The following is a 24,917-nucleotide window of genomic DNA, read 5'->3' as shown; positions in this document are numbered from 1 at the left end:
ATTTGAGGTAGTTTTATATACGTTTCACCAAGAACCACTGACCTCAAAATGTCAGCGTCAATAATGGTCATTTTGAGATAATCTTCATTTTTTCTGTGTCATGACTGCTGTAGAGAAACAGGGCGTCCTGACCCCAGGCTGTTTCGCACTCATGCTCAGACCCAGGAGCTCATTGCGTGGTGAGTGAAATCTACACAGTAAGCTTTGAAGATCTCTATGGGTGCTTCTTCAAAGCAGCAGGTGATAGATGAACATTTTTGGTTTGGACTAAATGTTAAAACAAGAACTGGAAGACTGGCTTCAGTATTATTATATATTCATTATAATGTTAATATATTGCACTGTAATATTAATATTTTTAAGCCTATACAAACATCAAGCAAAGCAAGTAAGCAATAATTACAAGAACTATTATGTAATCAGTGAAGCTGCCCACATTAAGTGACAGAGCGTGACAAGGTGCAACATGGAGCCATTTGTTATGGACACATCATTTCTATTTTTGACAAGTCACATTGCTCTGATGTTCCATGACAACAAAAACTGCACTGAAACCAGCCTCATAACGCAGAAAACTAGCCAGAAATGTATGAGGCAACCATGAGCTGGAGATGAGAGGGCTGTGTGACCCTTCCTCTAATTAAGCCCTAAACAGACTTTGCAATGCAATGTGATGAATCAATCAATCAATCAATCAATCAATCAATGTGTAAATTGGAATCCTTGCTTACAGTTAAGGAAGGAATTTGCGAAGAACTAAGATTTTTGCTCCTGGGCTTTCATTAAACTTAGGGAGTCAAATTCACCTTTACACCACTAAAATAAATACAAATTATGCTTTGAGCTCCCCTTGATGGACAGCTGTACACAGGGGCATGCCAGAAATTTTGGGACCCATGACCAGAAATTACACTGGGCCCCACTATTCGAACAATTTTTCCAAAATAATCAATTAATACATTTGTAAGACCCCTGTCAGTCACTAGCCCGTACAATCCTCCTAACCCATATAGCCCACACCCCCATGTGGTGCTCCTGGCTGTACACATGCATTTGTTGACAGTGCAATGTTTAAGATTTTTTAGGACTTTTTAAGCAGCATTACACAGTTCTTGTGAGAGGTCTCAAGCATGCTCCACCAAAGTTACATAGTGCAGCAGCTAGTGTACTGGAGTCTGGAGTGGCAATCGCAGATGTGGCATACAAGTCAGAGTACCTTGGTTTTGAAGCTGTTATTTTAAGGTAAAATTGCTGCAGAATGTCAGCAAGTCAGTACTGTATTTTTGTCCTAGTTCGTTCGGTGTGCCAATTCATGTCACTGTGGTCTGGGTTTGTGAGCACAGCAGCGGTTTCACAAATGTACTGTAAAGACTCTCACTTCACACCAGTCACCTATTCTTGATTGCACTGTGTCTTGCGTAAAACACCTGGATCCTGTAAAATGTCACTGTGGAGCCGAGTTGAGAATCTGATTGGTTCTGCACACCATGTGCTCCTGGAAAAAAATGGTTTAACTGACAGCATTACTTTCTGCCTCACCATGCCTCTGCAACTATTTTGATTCGCTTGAAGAAAATAACTGACTCCTATTTGAAGCACATTTCTGCTTCCTCAGAACGGAGTGGAAAGACTCCCAGTGTTGCCATATTGCATCATGTCCAGGCAGTATTACTGGCTGAGAATTGAGGCTACTGGCCACCTAACAGTCCAAGTAACGGCACTCCTGCAAAACTGCATTTTATGTGTTTTCGGTAGAGTATTGAAAGGGAACATGTCCAAAGACAAAAAAAAGGACCCAATGAGACCAGCTGCTACCTCTTGAAACTCACAGCCCAGCCAATCGCTCATTTCCTCCAAAATTAACTCAAGCACCACTCCTCACATGGGGCTCAATGTGTCAGCAACAATGGCTTCCCAAGGGAATAAGGTCCTGCGAGAGGCAGCCTTACGGCTCTTCTATTTCCTCAGCACTTCAGCACACAAGAACTGTGAGGATTCACACATCACTGTGCCTTTTGGTCTGTACGTTCGAATCTTCCTCACCAAGGCATTTCTAAGGATCAAGAGCGATGATGAATAAAGATCTTTTTTCCTGTGCTCACTTTTAATTTCACTCACCTGGCGATAACAAAAAGAACACAGCTCACACCCAGGTAAGCCAGCAGGATGTAGACCCAGATGTCAGGGGTCATGGGGTTGAGGAAAGAGAAGAAGCCACTGTTGGTGCTGTTGGGTCGGCGGTAGAGGATGCTGATCCCCGTGTTCATGAAGGGCTTGGAGAAGTCAATCACTCTCTCCCTTACGAAGGTGATGGTTAGGGGAGCTACAGCCAGATCTGCTCTCTGTTAGGAGAGAGGAAAAGACAGAAGGTAATATAGTTCAGATTCAATTTCCATTACCACTGGAAAAAGGAAAAGGAAAATGACAAGACTTGTCTGAAACAAGAAATGTATTTACCCTTTAGAACTAAAGAGCAGGGATGGGTGATATAGCAGAACTATCGAAAACATCAAAAGACAATATGTTGCAATATTTCTTTTTGAAATAGCCAGGGCTAATTAGGCTCTTTTTTGTAATTGAATTTGCAGTTGTACCAAGTGCTGATGATATCCATTACATACTCATATTTACATATGAAGTGAAGTGAAGTATTTTGTAATATATATTACCATTTTGTCCAGATCCAGTTGATGCATTATTAATACATGCAGATGTATTATTATAAATATTATAAAAATGAACATGATTACTCATTTTGCTATACTATTCAAATCAAATCAAATCAACCCAAAGTGCTTTGATAAGTGTCCGATCACATGAAACAACAATGGGCAAGATGAAAACAATGCATGAGATGTATATAAAATAATGATCAAAAGCAAAATAAAAAATACATATACAGAGATAATAAGACAGATAGGAATAACAATAAACACATACAACAGAAATCTGGAATTAAGTAAGCAGCTGGTGTGCAAGGTAATAAATGAGCATGGATGATGACAGAGTATAAAGTGTAAAAGGTAAAAGTGCAACACAATTCTGTGCAATGTGAACCAAACACCAATCTGCCATAACAAGGTCATCCTTGTGCAGCCACAACAGATCTGACTATTCTAGGAATTACACAACCTCACTAAGTCCAGTAGGTTGTGAGGTGCATTTACATTCTGGAGTGACTGATTTCAGGCTGCATTCATGTGTTGTATGTAAAAACTTGTACCATACACTGTAAACCATTTGAAAGTATTAAACTACAATGCTATGAAAACCATTTAGCAGATGTGTGTAAACCTCCAACCCATGGTCACAAGAGATACACATTAAAATATGCCTCCTCCCCAAAAGTAATGATATTACAATCCCTATATGTGTATTGTAATTTGCAGTATGTAATTTCAGAGCTGCCAGTTTGACCCTGCATTGTCTGTTAAAAAGAAAGGAGGACCACAGTCAAAGAGTAGTTGGAAGCTGTGTGTGTGTTTCTGAGTGTACAAACAGACGACTGGCCATGTCACGCTGCCCATGAACAAACCCCCAGCAAATCTGTGCCACAGGCACTCAAAGTCAGTTTTTTGCCAAGGTGATTCAACTGTTGACTCAAATGGCCTAGTTTTTTCACTGCAACTATTGCTTTTTTCTCCCCTCTGTCTATAAATTGCCGGCGAAGGGAAGTGTTCAGTGGCACGTGTCTGGCTGCATATTTAGAAGGTCACCATTTACATCGCCTCGCCCTGCTTCCCTCTCTCCAGGGTTGGACAGGAGGTTAATGAAACCAGCTGCTTGGCTCACGCATGGCTGCTTCCTTCCCCCTAACATGATGGAATCACAAAGGAGTTCAGAGCTCCTTCTCCTGCTGCATGGAGAAAGGGATGCAACACTTGCTCTTACAAAACATCCCAAAAACGAAACATTTTTATTACAATTGACTTCTTTTTGTTCCATCATGGCAACACTACTGCTGCCCTTTCTTGGTATTCTTTGACATTTCATTTCGCCAGGACGGCCTCTCACGGACACTGCAGAATGACTGTATTTCCTGTCACTGTCGCTAGTGATTGGCATTCTGCTTCTTTCCGGTAGCCCAGGTCAATTGGTGTGGAGTTCACCACTAAAAGATGCCTATTTCGGTTTATAAACAGCTCACCGTTCTAAATCAGACAAAGTCCGCCACAGTTGACCTGGGATTGACTGTTTTTGCCAATGTATAACTTCAATTTATCAATAATATCTTGCTCTATTTTCTAACGAGCAGAAAAATAGTAGGTTACAAAAACTACTCACATATGCAAATATGCAAATAGCAAGAGATTACATCATCATATCATGTTGCCTAGGCTACACACGAAATCACAAAGAATCAAACATGCCAACATTTTTGCCCCATTTAGCTCCAAAACTGTATGACATTCCAAACAACTCAATGTAGATAAGAAGTTTCACTGGATGCATTTTGATCCAGTTGCTTCGCATGATTAGCATTTTTCATGAAAGCATCATAGGATCTAACTTCAACAATAAAAGCCAAAAAAAATTAATGAGTCAGCACCCACTGTTTACCTAACAAAGCTGGCTCAACCAGCCAACTAGTCCTCTAACAACTTATCACTAGTCCAGGTTATCCAGGCTTTTGGCTCTATTCATGTGGACCACGAGTGCGGGATGAAGAGGCCCTATGGTGACTGGCAGGCGGGAAACGAATGGCGTAAAGCTGCATGCAGCAGTCTGGATTACCAAAGTCCACTTTTACCGCTGCGGTGGCTAAATACCTGACAACCAGCCAGAGAAAGTGACAGAACAAGAGACAAACACAGGAAGAGAGTGAGAGAGAAAAAGAGAGGGGAGAAAGACTGATAGATAAAATGCCAGTCTAACAGTGAGGCTGCTGAGATCTCATTAAATATTTAAATAAAGTTCACAAGGATTTCCCTTTCTTCCCCTCGGCCCACTGCGAAAATTCAACCAACCTGCCGTTCAAGCAGCTGACAGACCTGGCTGTCTCTGGTGAGCTTTTGACACTGGATTACTGTTACCACGATGTGTCCCATTACATATGATCAAATCAGTATGTCCACATTAGAAATGTTATTATATACATTTCGAGTGCAGACATGTTTACCCCAGTTCCCCTGCTGTTCCACAGTTCATTAGCAATACCATTATAACAATAATAATGCCAATACTATCATTAATAATCCTTAAGGAGAAGGTTTTAGCAAAATTTGACTAGATCAAGATGATAAGTGCATGGTTGGAAATTATAATTAACATGTTTTTTCATTAAAGCATATTCCAAAAGAGGACCAAGCGTCTATGTACAGAATATACCCTGGGACAATGAGATTATACTGGTGTGTAACCTTCCTGCACAAAGATTAATTGCCACAACAGTAACAAATGATGTGCTATGCCAGCTATTAATACTGGTATGGCGGCATGATTAATGGGATCATCTATTGTAACTAAATCAACTTTAACAAGGCCTGACGCTTCACTTAGTGCCTTGCCCACCATGCCCTTTGGCTTTGCAGTGGGCTTTGCAAAACAGGCTGGAGAAAAACATTACGACATGATACCACATGATAAACGAGCACTTTTGCATTAAAAGGCCTGAATCCTAGTGTTTTTTGGTCTGATGTCCACTTATGCTCATCGGCCACTTTATTGGAGACCTGTACACCTACTAATTCATGCAATTACCTAACTGACAAATCATTACATCAACCATCAGAATGGGGTAGAAGGTGATCTCAGTGATTTTGAGCATGGTGTGATTGTTGGTGCCAGATGGTGTAATAGAGTAAAAAAGACATTCAGTGAACAGAAGTTCTGCAGACAGAAATGCCTTGCTGAAGAGACGTCAAAGAAGAGTGGTTCAAGTTGATAGAATAGCTACAGTAACAGATAACCACTCTGTATAACTGTGGTAAGTAGAAAAACATCTCAGAATGCACAACACATCAAAATTAGAAGATCAGGTACAACTTCTATCAGCCAAGAACAGAAAACTGAGGCTGCAGAAAACACAGACTTAACAATACTGGAGAGTTAGTCTGGTCTAAAAAAACACACAGATGGTAGCGTCAGAATGTGGTGCCAGCAGTATGGCTCTTAAGAAGTCGTCAAAGAGAGGGTATGAGGGGTATGAGCATTCAAGCCACCTGAGAATTTAGAGCAGAATATGGACACAGTGTGAATAATACGTCCCCTCACCTGTATACGACACTGCTGCATAAACGGCAAATAACACAGTTGCCATGACATTGAGAGTTGCTGCTATTTTTGCTGTGGTGCTGCTAAAATGGATCAGTGGTCGGCACCAGAGAATCACTGCAACAGGTTAAACAGTGCTTTCCCCCAAATTTTACCTGAAAACCATCTAAATCTTGAATAAGAAAAGGAATGGGACACCCTACAGCCTTTTACATCTTGTGCACACACAAACATGGAGTGCAAGGAGGCAAGTGTGGGTCAGGGTCTATGAACTGATGGACTCAACCTGTCTTTTTCAACAGTCCAGGTTGGTGGAAGTGGTGTAATGATGTATGTAATGTTTTCTTGACACACCTTGAGTCTGTTAATACCAATCAATCATTACTTTAGTGCCACACCCTATTTGAGTGATGTGCATCCGACTACTTCCAGCACGCACCATGGCACAAAGCAAAAGTGTTTTTTAACTGGTTTCAGAAATTAAATTACAAAAAGAGTTCAGTGTTCTTCATTGGTCCTCCCAGACACCTCACTTGAATGCGATATAATGTGTTTGGGATGTGGTAGAACGAGAGATTAGCTGCATGGAAAGTGCTTCTGAAAGTGTTGGAGGAATTGCGAGATGCAATCATGCCAACATGGACCAGAATCTAAAACAATATGATACAATTTGTAAATGTGAATACTCAGGCTATGCACAAAATATTCCATTAAAAATGGGACTGAATTGTGAATGGCATGTTTTAAGGTTTTAAAACTTAAAAATGTTTGTGTACTACTGCAAACTGTAATTTGAAAAAACTACATGGAACATGGCCCCTTTAAATTGAGCACCCAACAGTCCTATATCCACCCCAACAAAATGACTTTCATAAAGAATTGTTTTAATGTTCTAAGCAATACTGATAAGGATGTAAACAAAGTGGTATAATATGAAACGCTTCACTGTAGAGACACATACATAATCAGATTTGTTTATGCATTCTAAGCTACCTTACAGTAAGTTAGTAAACAAAAAAATGCACATATTGCATGTATGTAAATACTACATGATGCCTGAGACATTGTTTTACAATAGTTTAAAGGTCTGCTTTTGACCTAAAACATATTTTTAAAATTCATCCATGCCATAGACATACATGCAGGTCATTGTAAGATAAAACTGTCCTAAAGGAAAACGTACATTTCCAAGATGTACTACTATTTTGCCAATATTAACATGTTACAGAAAACTGTAGGTTCACTGGTGGTTCTGGATGTTGCCATTGTAAACACTGTAAACCCTTGGTTTTTATATAAGTGACAGAATTAAGGGGAACTGCACTGTTTTTCAAGGAGAAAAAAATTACAGTGCATCCAACAATAAAGGAAGTCCATTGTTTTTTTCTACGCAAGTAATTATGACTAGTAAGAAATTATTACTGATTTATTTATTCAGAGTATAACATTAAACAGCAGAAATAGACACTGGTTTTGGCCTTTCTCCATAGCCAAACTCTCCACAGCCAAGTGGGATCTGCTTTGTCTGTGTGACATTTTTGCTTCTCTGCTTGACAGCACACGCTGACCTACAAAGTTGAGTAAAGATCTTTTGTCACATAAAGACTGTGATTCACACACACACACACACACACACACACACACATATATATATATATATATATATATATATATATATATATATATATATATACACACACACCATACTGCATTATATTAGTTATTAGTAATTAATATATATAAGTCTGAATGCACAGACCAACAAGTTAACGTCATTTTGACAGATAAAAATGACCTCAAACTGGATTGCTTTTTATTGTATTGTTCTGCTTCTATGTTTGCACATTTGCCCATTTGTTTTTGCCCATTGCACTTTATGTAGTCATGCGTACTGTTGTGTTGTGTTGTGTTGTGTTGCTCCATGTTGCGCCATGGTCCTGGAGGAATGTCATTTCGCTCCACTGTGTACTTGTATACAGATGAAACGACAATAAAAGTCTCTTGACCTGACATGACTTCATTTTCTTGTTGTCTCCATGAAATCCATACCTTAACATTCCCCTTAAGTATTTAGTAAGCATAACACACTGATTGTAGGAAAATATTGTATAGAGTTAATACACAATGACAAAGATAAATCAAGCTGCTAAATATCTTTGATAATGATCATTAATAAAGTCACAAGGACCCTCAAATCACTGGGCAGAACCACAGTTCAAGTGTATGGATGGATAGCTACTAGTCTGTTACTAAGTTAAGAGATAAGTTGAATGTGATGATGCCTCTGATTCAGGTGTTTTCAATGCCTTATCAATCCTTCTCAGAAGCTCTTCATAATAAACAAGGAAAGGAAATCTCCAAAAATCACACAAAGAACCTCAGAAACAGCCTGTTTAAAATGACTTCTTATGCTATGCAAGTCTCACACTGCTTCCAAAGGTTAAGGCTACTACGCATAATGAGAATCAGCAGAGAAATCACTTACACCATAAATTCCTCTTCAGAGATTTGAGATTCCCTCAGTTAACGCGCATGAAAACAGTCTATCTAGCCCAGCCTCTCGTGGCAATCTGAGGTCAGCTCTCTGAGCTTGTTCCCCAGTTTGCTTTTCAGCTCTGCTGATTCCAGATCAGCTTATCTATATAGACAGCAGCAAGAAAGGCACTCAGCCACAAAATAGAGCTCCTAAAAATACACACAGCACCTTCGATACCGCAGAAGCCATTTGATAAGGGCCAAGAATACCAGAGCCAAATCCATTGCAGAGATTACGAGGATGAAGTGATTTGAGAAATGGGAATACTGGAGATAGATGGATATTTACAGAAAATTAGTGTCAGTGAAACAAAGCGATCTTGGAAATTTGTTTTGTTGCTGAGACACTGAAAGCTTGAAAAAGCAATGTATGCACAGGAAGTATTTGGTTTGTCTAAAGATAATAGATGTAAAAAAAGGCACAAGACAAAAGCAAATGCTCTTATCTGTTTTTAGGGTTCTGTGTGTGTGTGAGGGAGAGAAGGGGGGGGGGGGTTATGGTTTATTTTATGCACAGTTTACAAATAAACAACTCTCTATAATTAATATGTTGCCAAGATCCCAATTGTAGGTATGGTAATGCTAGTTTTGCTAATATGCGTAGTATTTCAGAGTACCTTTGTCTTCTGTCCATGAAACTGAAGTAAGGTACACAATGCAATGCATTTCCAATTGGGTACAGTATATGGACAAAGGTTTTGGGACACACCTCTTAATCACTGAATGTAGGTGTTTCATCAGTCCCATTGCCACAGGTGTATAAAATCCAGCACCTATCCATGCAGTCTGCCTTTACACACATTTGTAAAATAATCAGTTTTATATTGAAAACCAGTGTGGTGCTGTAACAGGATGCCCCCACCAAGTCAGCTGGTAAAATGTTTTCCATCCTTGATATTCTCCCATCAGCTGTGAGTGGTATTATTAAGAAAGGGTGATTAAGAGCAATTCAACTCCAGTATGCTTAATGTGCAGGTGTCCCAATACTTTTGTCCATATTGTGTATATTTGTTTAGGTACCTGTCCTTTCTGTATCTTCATTTGAGAAACTACATCTTGCCTACTGTATATTTATGCTGAGGTGTAAATAAAACCTGATGTTTGACACAAACACACACCTCTCTTTGACTGCACCTGCCATAATCCCTTTGTTCTGCTCAAGGTGACTGTTATCGTAGCGGATCTGGCAAAAGCGCAGGGGAAGATTAAGTGCTGCTGCAGCAACTCACCTCTCGCAGCCCTTCCAGCACCTTGCCATTGACTCCCACCATATGACTCCATCCACTAAATGCCACTTAAGCTATTACAACTTCTCAGCCAGCCCCAACGCTGATCTGGGAGGGTGAAGGGAAGGGAAAGGGGAGTGGGATGAGAGCCACTTTGCAAATGCCAGCACAGCAGTGCCATGCCTGTGTCCTGTGCAGAGGCCCTCAGGTCTGCAACACAGGGACAGCGGGTGATCCTGGGGAAAAGGGAGCGGAGGTGACGGGGGGCTTGAGTCTCAACATTGCTTCTGCTGGCTTAGTTGAGCAGTATTTGCTGTGGCAGCACTGGCTGCTATCCTGCCCAAGAGTATCAAAGTGTCTGGGAGTGTTTCTTCACCTTTGCGACATACAGTTTCAGGAGTGGATACTGGACTGAAATAGACGGCACGAAAAGTTAACCCTTAGAAGGCGAGACTTGTTACTGTCATGTTGCTATACTGTTCTGTTAATCACATGAATTTCCATTCTGCATAAAACAGTTTGTGTTTGCAGTTCTGATGCTTACCTTTGATGTCAAGTAACAATAAATGTCAAAATAGTTTGAGGTGGATTTTTTTCCACTATATCAACAAAAGTATTGGGACATTTGCTCATTCATCATTTTTTCTAATATCCTGGGTATTAAAAAGAGTTTATCCTGCTTTTGTTCTGTAACTGTTTTTACTGGCTTTCTACTAGGTTGTGGAGCATCGTTTTGAGGATTAGTTAGTTAGGTCAGGATGTTGAATGATCACCATCCCACCTGTTCTTTAACTTATCCCAAAATTGGATGGAGCACCATCATTCCAGGGAACACAGTTCCACTAAGCTCCATAAGTCAATGCTTTATACCCCTCTAGTCCATGACTGGCAATAGGCATGGTGCCAATAGGTTTATGTTCATGCTCCAGAACGACCTATTCTATTGGCAATACCTCTTTACAGAAAAAAAAGTATTAGACAAGCTGTTTGTGTGTGCATTTGGACATCTGTGTCAGCAATACATTTATTCGAAGGGGTGTCCACAAACATTTGGACATATTATGTGTTTCTGTTATTAATATGGTATTGAATGAAAGATTTGTAAAAGGCAAAAAGTTACAGATTAAACAATTATTTTAATATTGTAAGCAAGAAAAAACCCAAACCAAAAGTTTGGGCACCCTGCTAGGTCTGTACAGCAACACCACCTTTGGGAAATATCACGGCTTGAAAATGCTTTTTGTAGAAGGTAAGATACTGTCACAAACTTGTTTGAAGAAGTTTCACACGTTCTACCTTGTAAAAGGTTTCTAATTATGTGGGATTCTTGGGCTGACTTGGGCATACGCTGCTATTTTGAGGTCTTTCCACAGATTTTCAGTGATGTTTAGGTTGGGGGACTGTGAGCAATGTGAAACTTTCAGCTTAAACCTCTTGAGGGATATTGAGATGTGTTTAGGATTATTTATCTGCTGCACAATCCATCCTCTTTCATCATCAACCTTTATACAGATGACACAATGTTTGTTTCGGAAATTACTAGCTAGCATTTAACTGAATTCCTTCTGCCTTTTACCACTACCACAGTTGGAGAGGTTCTTTTCGTGACAATTTGGCACCGTTTTTCTCATTGTGGCTAAAAATGTCCAACATACATCAAGCTTGCTTGGGTGTTCCTTTAAAATCTCCTGCTTTTTGTGGGTAGGCAGCAGGCAAGGTTGGGGTAAGGTTTGAGGAGTCAAAGTTTTAAAATTTGGATCATATGACCCTTCCTAACAATGGCTGGGAAAATAGCTCATAGCTAATTCATGTCTGAGACCTTGGAAAAAGGTATCTGACAGTGCCAATCCTCTGGGGTACCCAGACTTTTGCATGCCACTGAATGCTAAAGTCTGAATAAAACCCCACAGAATTGACAGGAAGCAGACACACAGCTCTGTTTAACTGTACATGCCATCATTTGTTTGTTCTGCTCATTGCTGACATTTATTGGCAATATCTGCAACTTCGAAGGGCTAATTCATATTCTTTTGCCAACTGTTGCAAGTTGTAGAAAACATAGAAAAAGTGATAAAGTAAATAAAGTAGAAGGTGATTACACGTGTCAGCAGCTGACATGAATTCACTGAACCATGTTGATCGTTGCAGGATGGGCTATTTTATTGCAGTGGCAGTGCATGGTGCTAAAGTGAGAAAGCTGGTGCAGTGATTGTCAACCTGTACTTACATGCTCCATAAGCTCCCTTATAATTCCATTCCACTGGCCCTTGTCATCCTGGAATCCGTACTTGCCATCAGGCACAAGGCGGATCTCGTAAGCAAAGCCCAGAATGCTGGCCAGCTCCTTCAGCAGGTCAATGCAGAAGCCCTCAAAGCGGTCGTTGCCAACAAGCGCCTTGTCAGACTTCTTAAGCATGACATATGGCTCCTCCTGCTCAGACACAAAACATCAAATGAAAAGCAGTGGTGAGGTCAGCTTTTCTGCTATTCCCCAGCACACACTCCTAATTGAGAGGAAGCGATTGTGGATCGCTACAGTGGAGTCTAAGCCAATATATATTTACATAGCCAGATTCAGTACAGTTCACTGCAGCTTTGTCAGGCTGATAATAATTAGTAGCTTGGTACATTTGCATTGTTTGTAAAAAAGCATTGCCAACTACTGCTATTCATTTAATACTGTTTATACTGAATGATGCTACACATACATCAGCATCTTTTCACTTGTTCAATAAAACTATTTATCTTGGCTGCCATGAAAAAAACTAATTTCACCAAAATAGCTTTACAGGAGAAGGAAAAAAACCTTCTTAACTTTAAGGGAAGTAAATGTAAAAAAATGTATTCCAAGCCATTTTGAAGAATTTCTATTGGTTAATTAATCATTACATTTCTATACAATATTAAATAACAACTAACAGTTTACAAATCTGTAAAAAAACAAACCAAAAAAAAACTCCCCTCACATATCTGAACCATAACTCAAGAAAGAGTGCTATGCTCTTTACAGGCTGGGCCCTGCTTTTTACAGCTGTGTACTACTCCTCCCCCCATGCCATGCATCATTTTTGCATTGCATTTTACACGGGCTATGCGATTTGTTGTAGTTGACGATGCACAGCCCACTACTGTTCAGAAACTCTTAGTGATCTGATCGATTCCAGTTTTTCTCTGGGTTTACTGTGACCACAATCTAGCTTTTATAGCATTTCACACTTGAACAGGAAAAAATCCAGATGTTGCCAAGCAGAAAGAGGACAGCTACACTCAGTCACCACAGAAGAGGAGCGATGCTTCAGACATGTGTAATGATGCTCAGGCTGAATTTCAAAATCGATTTCACTGCTGTTCTCCGTCCCGTCCAGTTGCCTTGATAATAAATGCCTTGGAGCTCTGCCATTTGCATGCTTCTATCAGTGGAACGACTGCCACTAATTCATCAGTGGCACACATACTGTATGAATATAAAAGAGACATACTGGCCCGAAGCACACAGTAAGCCATGATTTTATTTCCAGCTACAATTTACTCGCTGGCAGCACACAACACCTCTAAAGAACTATGTAAAACTGAAGAATTAAGTAAGCTATCAATGGCAGTTAAGTATATAACCATAACCATAACTAACTCTGAGTTGATTTTAATTTTTGTCAGTTTCTGATCATTAATGATGTGTTTCTAAGCAATACCATAAAAAATAATGGATATAAATGAATACACAATTTTTTTTTTCATTTTTCACTAATGGAATTCATTGAGTGACATTTGTTCTAGACAAAAGTATTGATTTATATGAGTAGCCTATTAAAAAATACTGTTAATACTGAATACTGTAAGTATTTCAATGTTTTATGACCATTACAGCATTTAACATGTTAAGGCTAATTAATTGTATGGGTTTGGTGAAAAAATAATAAATACAAAATATCAGAAACATAATATTTGTCAATGAACGTTTTTTCTTAAAGATTCCTGTAAAATTACTTTTAATTAAGTCAACAAAGAAGGGCTTCTTCAAGCCATTAATTCCTGCCCTGTGCCTAGAATGCATCTACACTGACCACTTCAGTGGCAGACTTTATGACAGGAGGAAAGGTACAGCATATGTCATCTTGCTGCATTTGCTTCCATTCAACAATGTCCCCAGTGCCCTTGGTTGTGTGCATGCACAGGCTGTTACAAAGGTTTAGATAATATTGGTTGCTTATGCAATTAATAAACAAACAGGGCTGGGTTTCTAAAAAGCAGCATTCTTAAATGTCTGAGCAAGCATCAAATTAAACCCTCTCTCTACCAGTTAAGATGATCTCAACACTAGTATGCTTTTGGGGAAATTGTGCAGGTCAGCTGCTTTAATCTCTGCTGTGATGATGCAGTGGATTAGGTGGGCATTAATTAATGTTGGTGACAGATCAGGACACTTTACCACTCATACATGTCATGTGGTGCCTCAAAGTGGGTTTCAGTGGGTTTAGTGCGGTTTTGAGATCACTTTCACACCTGTACTCAATGTTGTCCGCTCATGATCTGTCATTCAGGATTCCTTAATCTGGTATGAACTGGGCCAGAATCAAGTTGCAATGATAAATGTAAATGAGTTTATTTCATGGACTTTTAACACTGGCATTGAAAAAAGAAAAGAAAAATCTTTATGTGTCTTAGGCACTCAGGCTGTTGTTTGGCAACAGGCCAGTGACACGATTCCAATCCAGAACTTGTAATGATTAAAACTGACACACTGATAAATTAATCATAGCAAATGAATTCTTGATTATAAAGTAATTTATATTGAAAGTGAAACCAGTCAGCTCCAAGGAAAACTTTGTATAAGTTGTCCAATTATCTTGATCAAAAAGTTTGTGTGTTGCAGAAAAAAAAAGTCATTACCATCTGTTCCTAGTCTTCTAATATGTGAAATTCCCCAAGGTTTGGACTCATATCAAAGCTAAAAGCAGCTTCTCTCCCTCACTCTTTCTCTCTCTCTCTCTCTCTCTCTCTCTCTCTCTCTCTCTCTCTCTCTCTGCATGGGTGTACATAAGAGAAGGGGGAGTAGGGAAGAAGAGACTACAGAGAAACAGTTATAGGCAATGGAGTGAAAACAATGCATGCGGGTAAGTACATTAAATATCTTAATCTCTTTTCTGGGTGCCAGGTCTCGCAATACAAATACCAGGCGTCTTATTTGTGCACTGATGGGGATGCTTGCTACACTGTCATTATGAGGCTCCACAGGATCATGAGTCATCACTTGTCTCTGTTGGGCTTCGAAGATCACTTTTGTCACCACTCTGATCAGATCCTGACCATAGCTGACCAAAACTGAGCTGGAACACTGTCAATCAGTCGGACTCTGATGCCCAGTCTAGGCTTGGCTGAGAGTGCCTATTGAAACCAAACTGAGAGTGCCTATGGAAACCAAACAAGCCTAGCATTAGCCCAAATTGGGCAAGACGGAACTCGTAAATAATCGTTGAGAGCCTTTGCCACAATGTTACATTTGTGAAGCATTTAATAATTATGCTAGCTGTCAGAATCTCCACAAGCATGCTGTAGGTTTTGCTGCCAAATGTACAGCACAAAGGTAAATGACATGCCAAATCTCACAACGCCATGTCTGTGTGACGGATAACTCATTTATTTTTTTAATTTCTTGATGTAGCAGATCATGGCACTCCTGTGGTGGGCACCAGAAAAGCACTGATTACAGCCTTCTTTCCCAATCCATGCCTAATGACAGTCTTTATAGTTGTTGCTAACTCCTGTGCCTGTCCAAAATAAGCTCACAAAGGCAGTTCGATGTCAGCACCCCAATGACAACTCCACAAAGCCCCCTAACCTTCCAGCGACAAGAATAAATATAGGGCCTAAAGCATCACTGTAGCTGCTGCGCTGAGGGAAACGCCTGTTTATTTCAAATCGTGTCACTAATGGCCTTTCCTGCACTCCTCTTTGTGTAAATCTGCTGTTCAGTGGCCTAGCAACATCACCAGTGCTGGTGCTGCACTAGAATAATACTATTTATCCATGCTCTGTAAAAAGATTCAGATGGTTTAGATAAAAAGAATTTATGCTTAACCCTCAGGATAAAAAAGATCACCTATATTATTTTGCTATAGTTTTCAAATGAATCAGTAATATGCTATATTATTAGGCAAAATCATGTAATAATAAAACTGTAAACTGCAATGCAAACAATAAGAATAATGAACACAGTTCCACTAAGGCCTCTGAACACTGCCAAACCTTTTTTATGTCAAGTTGATTTTATTATTTTCATTATTTTCATACTTCTCTGTGTTCTGAAAACCACTTATGTATAAGTGGTTGTTTTTCACCCCCACAAGCCTGGATGACAAGAGTGGCCAATGTCCTATGGCAGTGCACTCATTTACTCCTATTGTGTGCATGGCAGATTGCAGCTCCATTTTCACATGCTGTTACCTAACAGCAACAAAGTGCAAAGATATGTTGCGTATAGACAGATCTGAGTCCTATATTATGCATATGACAGAAATAAGACCGAATGTACATCAATAACTCTTTATCGAATTCAAATCTTAATAAAATGTCTTATCTTTGTCTTATAAACACACATAAGGTATCCAAGAGATTTTCTCAACTTGTTCAAATGAAAATAATGAACTTATCCATACTCTGTTGTTAATGGGCCTCCATCTACTCCACTGTTAATTGACCTACCCATAACTTTACTGTTAATTGACCTACCCATACTTCACTGTTAACTGACCCACCCATACTTCACTGTTAACTGACCTACACTATTGTTAATTAACCTACCCACCACTTCACTGTTAAATGAATTACCCATACTCCACTGTTGATTAACCTACCCATACTCCACTGTTAGCTGACCTACTCCACTGTTAAATACCCCACTCTTCACTGACCCACCCAAAAGTGTTTCCTTTCTATTGTTGTGTGGTTTGGACACACAATTGTAACAAATTAATTATTGTCCATTTAATTTCATAAAAACAAACACTGAAGTGATGTCTGTCTGTGTAAAAGGTCACACTGGTAGAATAGATAGAGTATAGTTTTTGTTGTGTAATCTCAGTCTGCCTCAAAGCAACATAATCATCTGTGACTGAATCATCTCTTAGTTTTACGGGAACTTTTCATTGTAAACTAAAGAAGTCCTCTTTCTCTTTATTGATGTAGTTTGAGCAACAACCCATGCTTTTTTTTTCAGAGAATCGTCTGCTTAGCTTATCCATGTCCATGCTTAGCCAATTGTATGTTTATACTTCGATAATGTGACAAAAAAAAAAACATCTTTTTCAACTATGTGAACCTTCTAACACACACACACACACACACACACACACACACACACACACACATGCAATAAATATTACATACAATTAAGACTTTAACTCTAATTCCTCATTAGGTCCAACAGGATTTTGTGGCAACAAACTTGTCAAAGCTCGCAAAAGTTCCTATGAAAGAATGCAGAGCATGGATAGGTTAACTGGACCAGGTGTTTTGTATCTGGGGTGAAGCTGATCTTGGCAGGTTGGTAGATTAAGGGTTGATGGTCACCACTATGGTAAGAGAGTCAGATAAAGGAAGAGAAAAGGACAAAAAAGGAGGGATGACTTTCAAGTTAAGTGCTTGTGTGACCTTACCAGTATGGTGGTGATGACGAGTGAGCGGTTGGAGAGGGAGTCGGTGATGTTCATGCCGTTTCGCTTGGGGACCTCAGTGATGTTCAGCCCTCCTGAAGCACTCCACTTCCCCACCTGCGGAAGATGAAAATTGTGTATCCAGTGTGCTCTGTGCTTGCCTGAGTGATCCTTACCGTCCCTATAGCCCAACTCACTGCATTAGCAGACCCTGTGGAGCTCATCCACTGGCATTAGCTGATTGCCTATGTCACATATATACCAAAAGGTTCAGGGGATAGAAAGCTGTAAGGGGTGGGGGGGGTGGCACCATGAGGAGCCAGACTCTTGTGTACCCTGTGAACGCATTAAGATCAGAGGAAGGGCAATTCAACCAAAGGAAATTGCTTTTCAATTCAATTTCGGAAGAGAAAATGTTGAACAAAAGCAGAGGCGGAAATTACCATAGCATGCATTACAAATTGATAACACTGTTTGCTTATCATTATTAAAGACTTGGAAAAGATTGTACTGCAATTTTCTATCATACTGTTTTGATAATTGCAAAGAGGATAGACTTTTAGTTACTGTGCTTTTTACTTTACTACTATTAAATAATAATAATGGTAACAATAATAATAATAATAATAATAATAATAATATAAAAAAAGTATAGGTTTGAATGTAATTCTGTCTCACTGCAAAACTCAGCAATTCTAACTTTTCTGGGGCAGTATGCTTAAGGGGGCCTTGGGGGGCTTCTTTACACTTTCACTTTCAAAGGAACAAAAACAGAGTAGTAGATTTGGGCAATTATGCAGTTTCTGTTGTTGTTGCTGCTGTATGTGCTGCTTTTGTAAAGTTACCTTGCATGTAAAATAAAAAAAAAAAGAAACTCATTATTGTTATTGATAAAAAAAAAAGGTACACACCGTTGATATACACAGTCATATACACAGTGCTAATCTTTGCAACAGAGAGTCAAGTTTTTCCTAACTCATCTAATTCCACTGCTTTCCACAGAATTCCAGTAATATAGCTTATTCAGAATCAATGACTCTACATTCGAGTGTCTGAAGTGGTACTTGAAACGGAAAATGCTTCAGTGAAATGCATTTAATTAAAACACACAAAAATACGTAAATAGACATGAACAGTTTACTCTGCCTAAGAAGTTCTGCTATGAGTAATCCAACTAATATCAGTGCAAAGATCTGAACAAATAAGGCGAGTTCTCTCCACAATCTCTCCCCTCCAGCGACGGGAAGAAGCCCCGCATATTGTACAGACACTCCCCAACAAATCATTAGTGCAAATAGCCCTGTGGCTGTCAGCATCCATCTCTGTCTGCACGCGTGCTGCTGCAGCGTTGCCCTCCGCCTGCCTGCCTGCAGCACAGCTCACACACACACACAAACACACCGTCCCTGCCACTGCTCCTGTATTCATAAAGCCTGGAGTTGAGCTGTATATCCATTCAAAGTTACACAAGCACATCAACTGGTGCCATAAACGCCTGATAATACCGTCCGCCTGACTCAGCGCCCAACACATTCCGATTTGTCACGCACATTAGTTACAGCCTGTGTAGAATCAGACAAATTCCAGAGGGGTGCGCTTGTGAATTCCAGCATTTTATCCTTGCTAAAGTGGTAGCAATTAAGCTCCATTCATTAAACGTGATTATCCACTGAAGTTATACTTATTTACAAATGGCAGGAGAGTATCTCTGCTCTTCACGACTAATGCCAACATAAAGCAAATTTTCCACCGAAGAAAGTACTCCTAATTCCAGTACAAGATAAAACGTGGGCTAATATTCAATTAAAAGGGATTACGTCCCAAGTCTCTTTCTACAACAGCTCAAACAGTTAAGGCCTGGAAACACTAAGCTGATTTCGCTCTGACGAGACGGTTTGGCTTTGGTTTTGAGGGAAAGCTCATTGATGTCTCATACCTGAAAGACGTACAAAGACAGAGGCTTACAAGGTGTCTGCGATCAATTATTTGAAAGAGATCAACAAGAAAATGTTTGTCTGCTAATTATTTTTCCTATATTTTAATCAGAATAGGATTATGGCCTCAGGTCTATGTGGGGCTTAATACTGCCTCTTGTGTAGAAAAAAAACAAACAAAACAGTAAAACAGCTTCTTTCACTGAATTATGTGTGCAAAATTCAAAATCAAAAAGGAAAGATATTTTAAATGTTACAACTGTGTTGGATTTAAAATATCATATCATATTTCGTACATGCAGTATATAACTCATAAAATATAATTAAATACATTTCTTATTTAGCCTACATTTCCATTCTGCTCTCCTATTGCTTCTGGGACAATAGCAGTTAAAATGTCCTATGCTTAAGGAACAACTAATATGCTGTAAAGTGTACCTAAACAAAACTATGTGGCTGGCTAAGCTCAGCATTATTTATTGAATATTGATTTATTTATTTAAGTATTATTTATTTGTTGTGAAAATCTAGCACTTCCATTTCTGTTACTCATATCTATTGACTGTTATCTATAAGACTGTTCATGTGTAAATATATTAAGACAAATATCTACAAAATACTGCGATATTTACACACCTCATTGACACCAAAAGCATTTCAGACATCAGAATCCCTGCCTGTTGTTAACAAAGATTGTAATTAACAGTGCGGGATTCCATAATCCAATTTCCTTTATGATCCCCTAACTTATGCTGATAGCCCATTTGCTTCATGGCTGAGGGGTAACTTATTATGTCAGGGCACTGACTGCTGTTCTATTTGTCCTAATGGTTACCAATAGGATGAGGTAGTAAGGAAGGTTTAGTGTACCATAATATGGTCATTCAGATTGATATTTAACAAAACAACCACTCATGTACAATACTGTGCATTGAAGAGCATTGCTACACTGGATTGCAGACGTTTGGGCACCCCTGGCCAACATGTCTGTTTCAATAAATAGTCAGTAGAAGAAGAACTGCCCTCCAAAAGATCTCTGTAATGTTAAAGATGAAATATTCTGTTTGCTATTTAAACAGTTCACTAGTTCTTTTTTTGCACAATCTTAGAGCAAAAAAATATAAATAAGCACAATGAAAAGGTACCCTTGGGTACCCTGGAGGTCAGGTTGCAATCAGAAAGACCAAGTAAAGGTTCTGAAAGAGAACTGCGTGTAGGATTCCAATCAACACATGGCTGATGGCAAAAGACCTTCAGGAAGATTAAGCAGACTCCGTAAGAGATCTGCACAAATAGGACCTTCATGGAATCATCAGAATTTACTTCTAAATCTAAACCAGCCTGATGGTTGTGATGAAGTTCAAACAGAACTGTTTGGCAACAATGAGCAAAGACATGTTTGGAGAAAAAAATGTTGCAAACTTCACGAAAAGAGGGGTGGATTGATCATGCTTGGGACTTGTGTTGCAGCCAGTTGTTGGGGCAAACATCAGACCATCTAAAAAAAAAAACTAAAGAAACAAAGGATAATAATCCTAAATATATCTCAAAATTCACAATGGACTACCTCTATGGACTATGGACTAAGATTTGGCCATGGTCCTCATCAACCCTTAAGCATCAATGAAAATCTGTGTATAGATCTTCAAAAGAGCAGTGCGTGCCAGACAGCCCAAAAATCTCAGAGAACTTTAAGACTCTTTTTAAAGAAGAATGGGCAAAAATCCTAGAAACAAGATTGTAGACTCTTGCTATTTTGATACCCCCAAGTACTAATCATGCCTTTTCATTTTTGTTCATTGCAAACTGTAAACACTGCTAATGAAAAAAACTAATCTTGCATAAAATATTAAAGAAAGGTGTCATCGTGGAAATTAGGTAATATTTTGATAGATATTAGTATTTTCATAAACTTGCATGCCACTGAAAGCAGGAAAATACTATCCAAGATACTTTTGTCCTGATGACTGTGACAAGTATGGATACAATATACAGCAGGAGAGACTATAACTGCATAAGCAAATATGGTCCAATACATGCTCCAGCAATATCAGATAATGTGTAATTTATCATTTGCTTTACTTGAATACTTAAATAATATAAAGGTTGTTGTTATGTAAATAGTCCAGCAAAAAGAGAGGGGAATAACCCCTTTTGTTATTTTTTTTTTTCGTTAGCTAGTGTGACAGCATGACTTTTTATTATTATACCTAGTATGTTAGTTTGTCATGAGTGTGTAACATGTTTAGCAGTGACAGTCATAGTGCAATTTGACATTTCACTCAAACCAATTTCTTGGGTCTAGAGCTAAGTGATGTAATGTATGCACTGGTATAATGTAACTGGGGTCAGTCAAGAATAGTGTATTTTAGTTTAGCATTTATTGATAAAAATAATTGAAAAACCCGTCTGGACTGCCAACATCACACAAGTGAAAAGTAGCTTGTCCCTCTCTCCCTCTTCCTTCAGTAAATGTGTGTTGCCGCTGGGCAGAGTGTGCAACTAAATTATGTTTATGTTTTTTTTTTTTTTTTACTAAATTATTAGACGACAGCAAGTGCTAATGTTGCTTGAATGATTTGTCACCTGCCATGGCCACCAAGCAACATTATAATTAACTCTATTATAATGAATGGTTTGCTTGATTGGTCAAGTTCCAACTTGTCACGAACACTTACAGGCACACTTACTTACCACCTGCAGTTTACATTTACAGCATTTGGAATACCAATCACCATGGGTGCCACCTACAGGGGCACTTGGGTCATTGGCCCCTTAAAACTAAGGTTAAACAGGTAATTCGTTAAATCTGAACCTAAACTAATATGTGTCAAGTTCAGTGGGTAGCACGGTGTCTGTATAACTTATCAATACAACAAATAGTAATGTCACAAAGAGTAACACAAAACAGCGCTGTCATCCACATGGCAGACAAGGTTCAGTTCACTGCCTGGATACAAACACTATATGAAGTATCCTTGACTCCTAACACCTCATAAATTTGAAGTTGCTGTGAAATAAATGCAAACAAAATTAAATATATGAAAACATATGTAATCCATGTCTAATCTGGAAAAGATTAATCTTAATCTACTTTCACCCCATAATCCAATTTCTTTTACAGATTCCCACTTCTGCTAGAAAACAAAAGCAATCTGGGTAATGATGGCCGATTCATCACTGAGATAGCTTTAATAATTCCAAGCCCCTTTCTGAGTAGGAACAGACCAAATATATCTATAAAAATATGACATCTTATCTACACTGCCTAGCCCTAGTTGGTTGATGATTTTAAAAATGTAGGAACTGGTGTCTGTAAGTAATGGATGGTCGTTTTTGAGTAGTGGAAATCGAGGAATCACCTTTTCCAAGCCGTCCTCCTTCAAGTTGACTATGTCCAGGTCAAAGTCTGTTCGTAGGCCAGTGGTCCTATTGAAGGACAATCGTCCAGTGAGGCCATCCCAATGAGACTGCAGCGATACAAAAAGGAGGAGAAATGTCTTAAAATACACACGCTCGCATAAGCACACACACACACACACACACACACACACACACACAGGTATAATGCGCACATTCCCAAAGCATATACTTCCTTTTTAATTACATTTTACATCCCAATGCCTCAGTCATATATTCCCTAAAGACCTCAGTCTTAATTAACAACAATCTCTCTCGTGCCTCTCTCAGGAGAGAACAAGAAAAAAAATCCCACTGCACCCTTTAACCCCCTTCTCCAACATTTACACCACACACACAGCCTCCGATCAGTAGATAGGGCCCAACGGGGACACTTCTGCCCTTGTTTTGGGACGTCTACTCCAACTCTGATTCTACTCCCTCCCTCTATGCTGACTGTGGCCCTCTTTTTCTCTTCTTCTGTGCACAAAGATGTGTTCTACAACTCTAATCTGCCTATTATGAGTCACAATCACAGACTCTCTTGTGAGCTGAAATAGGAGCTGATTATGCCGTTCGTACTAGTGAGCTGAATGCACAGCAGCGAGTTCATGTGGAAAGTGGGACACGCAAGCACTGATGTACACACTGTGCGAGTTTAGCATTTGAAGGCGAGAAAAAAGTTTTGGTAGGGGGGAAAAGGTCATTAGTACTTGGATATCGGTATAACTGATATGAAATATGTATAATTGATCCTGAAACCAATTTTAAAGCATTCAAAAAGAGTTTTACCCAAAACGTGCTTTACTTGACTAGAATGACTGTGAGCTGTCAATCATTCTACATGATTGTCATTTCTTAATTATACAAACTCAAATAAGCAGGAGAATCTCAGATAAGCAACATTAAGATAAATACCAGCACCTAAGCAGATCTTCTTAAAATGATTTATTTTGTTGGTTTCAGTTAATTAATATTCTATAAGAATATGGTATTAATTAAATAATACTGTGAATCTAAGCTATTACAGGTTCTCCTCATTTTGAAAGTTAGGCATTAGAAGAAATAGAGTTCTACCAGTTCTACAGTTCTACCACATCAGGTGTTTGTTCATTATAACAAAAAACAATACAAATCTCACTTTTATCAATACCATTAAATATGTGGGACGTGAATATCAGCCAATAATAAAGTAATAAACTGACTAAGCCTTACTTGTCACAAGTTCAGGATATAAATAGTTATTTTTTCCAAAATAACACAGGGCATGGGTAAAAATAAGTTCAAATAAAAAAAAAATACTAATGATCAGACAAATATTCTTTCTTTGGTTGTTGGTTTAGTTTTAAATGTTTGTGTGTGTGTGTGTGTGTGTGTGTGTTGTGCGTGTGTGTGTGTGTGTGTATGTGCGTGTGTGCGGATTGGCCCCGGGATTCTGGTACTGAATGTAAATGTGTCCAAATTAGGTCCAGTTTGGGATTTTTGTTTGATACATTTGGATAGTCTTCCCATTTAAATATAATCCAGTATCATTAGATTTCCAGTTTATATTTATTTTTATGATTTTTATTTTTTTGAAGATGATGAATATTAGCATTATAAAAAATTAAGTGGTTAATCTTGTTGTATTGGTTACTTATATGTCTTCCAGAAGGGAAATGATGATGGTGAATAGAATTCCAAAATGTCATATATCAAGTTTTTACAATATTATTAAAAAAGAATACCAGCTGACAAATAATGCAAAATAATTAATGGTGATATTGTAATCACAGTATAGCAGAGATTGTCTTGTATGAGTAAAGCTCACTCCCATATTCCAGTCATGGAGGGAAAAAGCGAATAAAACCCTTCATATGGAGAAAGCAGTCACTTTCTGTGTGTAAAAAAAGGCCCCTGCTTCAGACTGTTTTAAACACTACAGCGATCTGATCCAGAGTCACACTGAGCAATTTCCTCTA

The 24,917-nt window shown here is 38.8% G+C and overlaps 1 protein-coding gene across 1 annotated transcript in view; it reads right to left on the bottom strand.

The window, feature by feature from the left end:
* The window catches only part of grik3 (glutamate ionotropic receptor kainate type subunit 3), a 121,517-nt gene that overhangs the window by 19,428 nt on the left and 77,172 nt on the right, over window positions 1–24,917 (bottom strand). The window contains exons 8-11 of the mRNA XM_072679740.1: window positions 22,920–23,027; window positions 17,627–17,740; window positions 12,202–12,405; window positions 2,119–2,342 (exon numbers count right to left, since the gene is read on the bottom strand). Coding sequence (XP_072535841.1) covers window positions 2,119–2,342; window positions 12,202–12,405; window positions 17,627–17,740; window positions 22,920–23,027 — 650 coding nt within the window. The remainder of the gene's footprint in view (window positions 1–2,118; window positions 2,343–12,201; window positions 12,406–17,626; window positions 17,741–22,919; window positions 23,028–24,917) is intronic.

The sequence above is a fragment of the Salminus brasiliensis genome, chromosome 5, assembly GCF_030463535.1.
Source record: "Salminus brasiliensis chromosome 5, fSalBra1.hap2, whole genome shotgun sequence".
In the NCBI taxonomy this organism is placed as follows: domain Eukaryota; kingdom Metazoa; phylum Chordata; class Actinopteri; order Characiformes; family Bryconidae; genus Salminus; species Salminus brasiliensis.
Note: the sequence above shows the minus strand (reverse complement) of the source record. Positions and strands in the feature narration are given on the sequence as shown.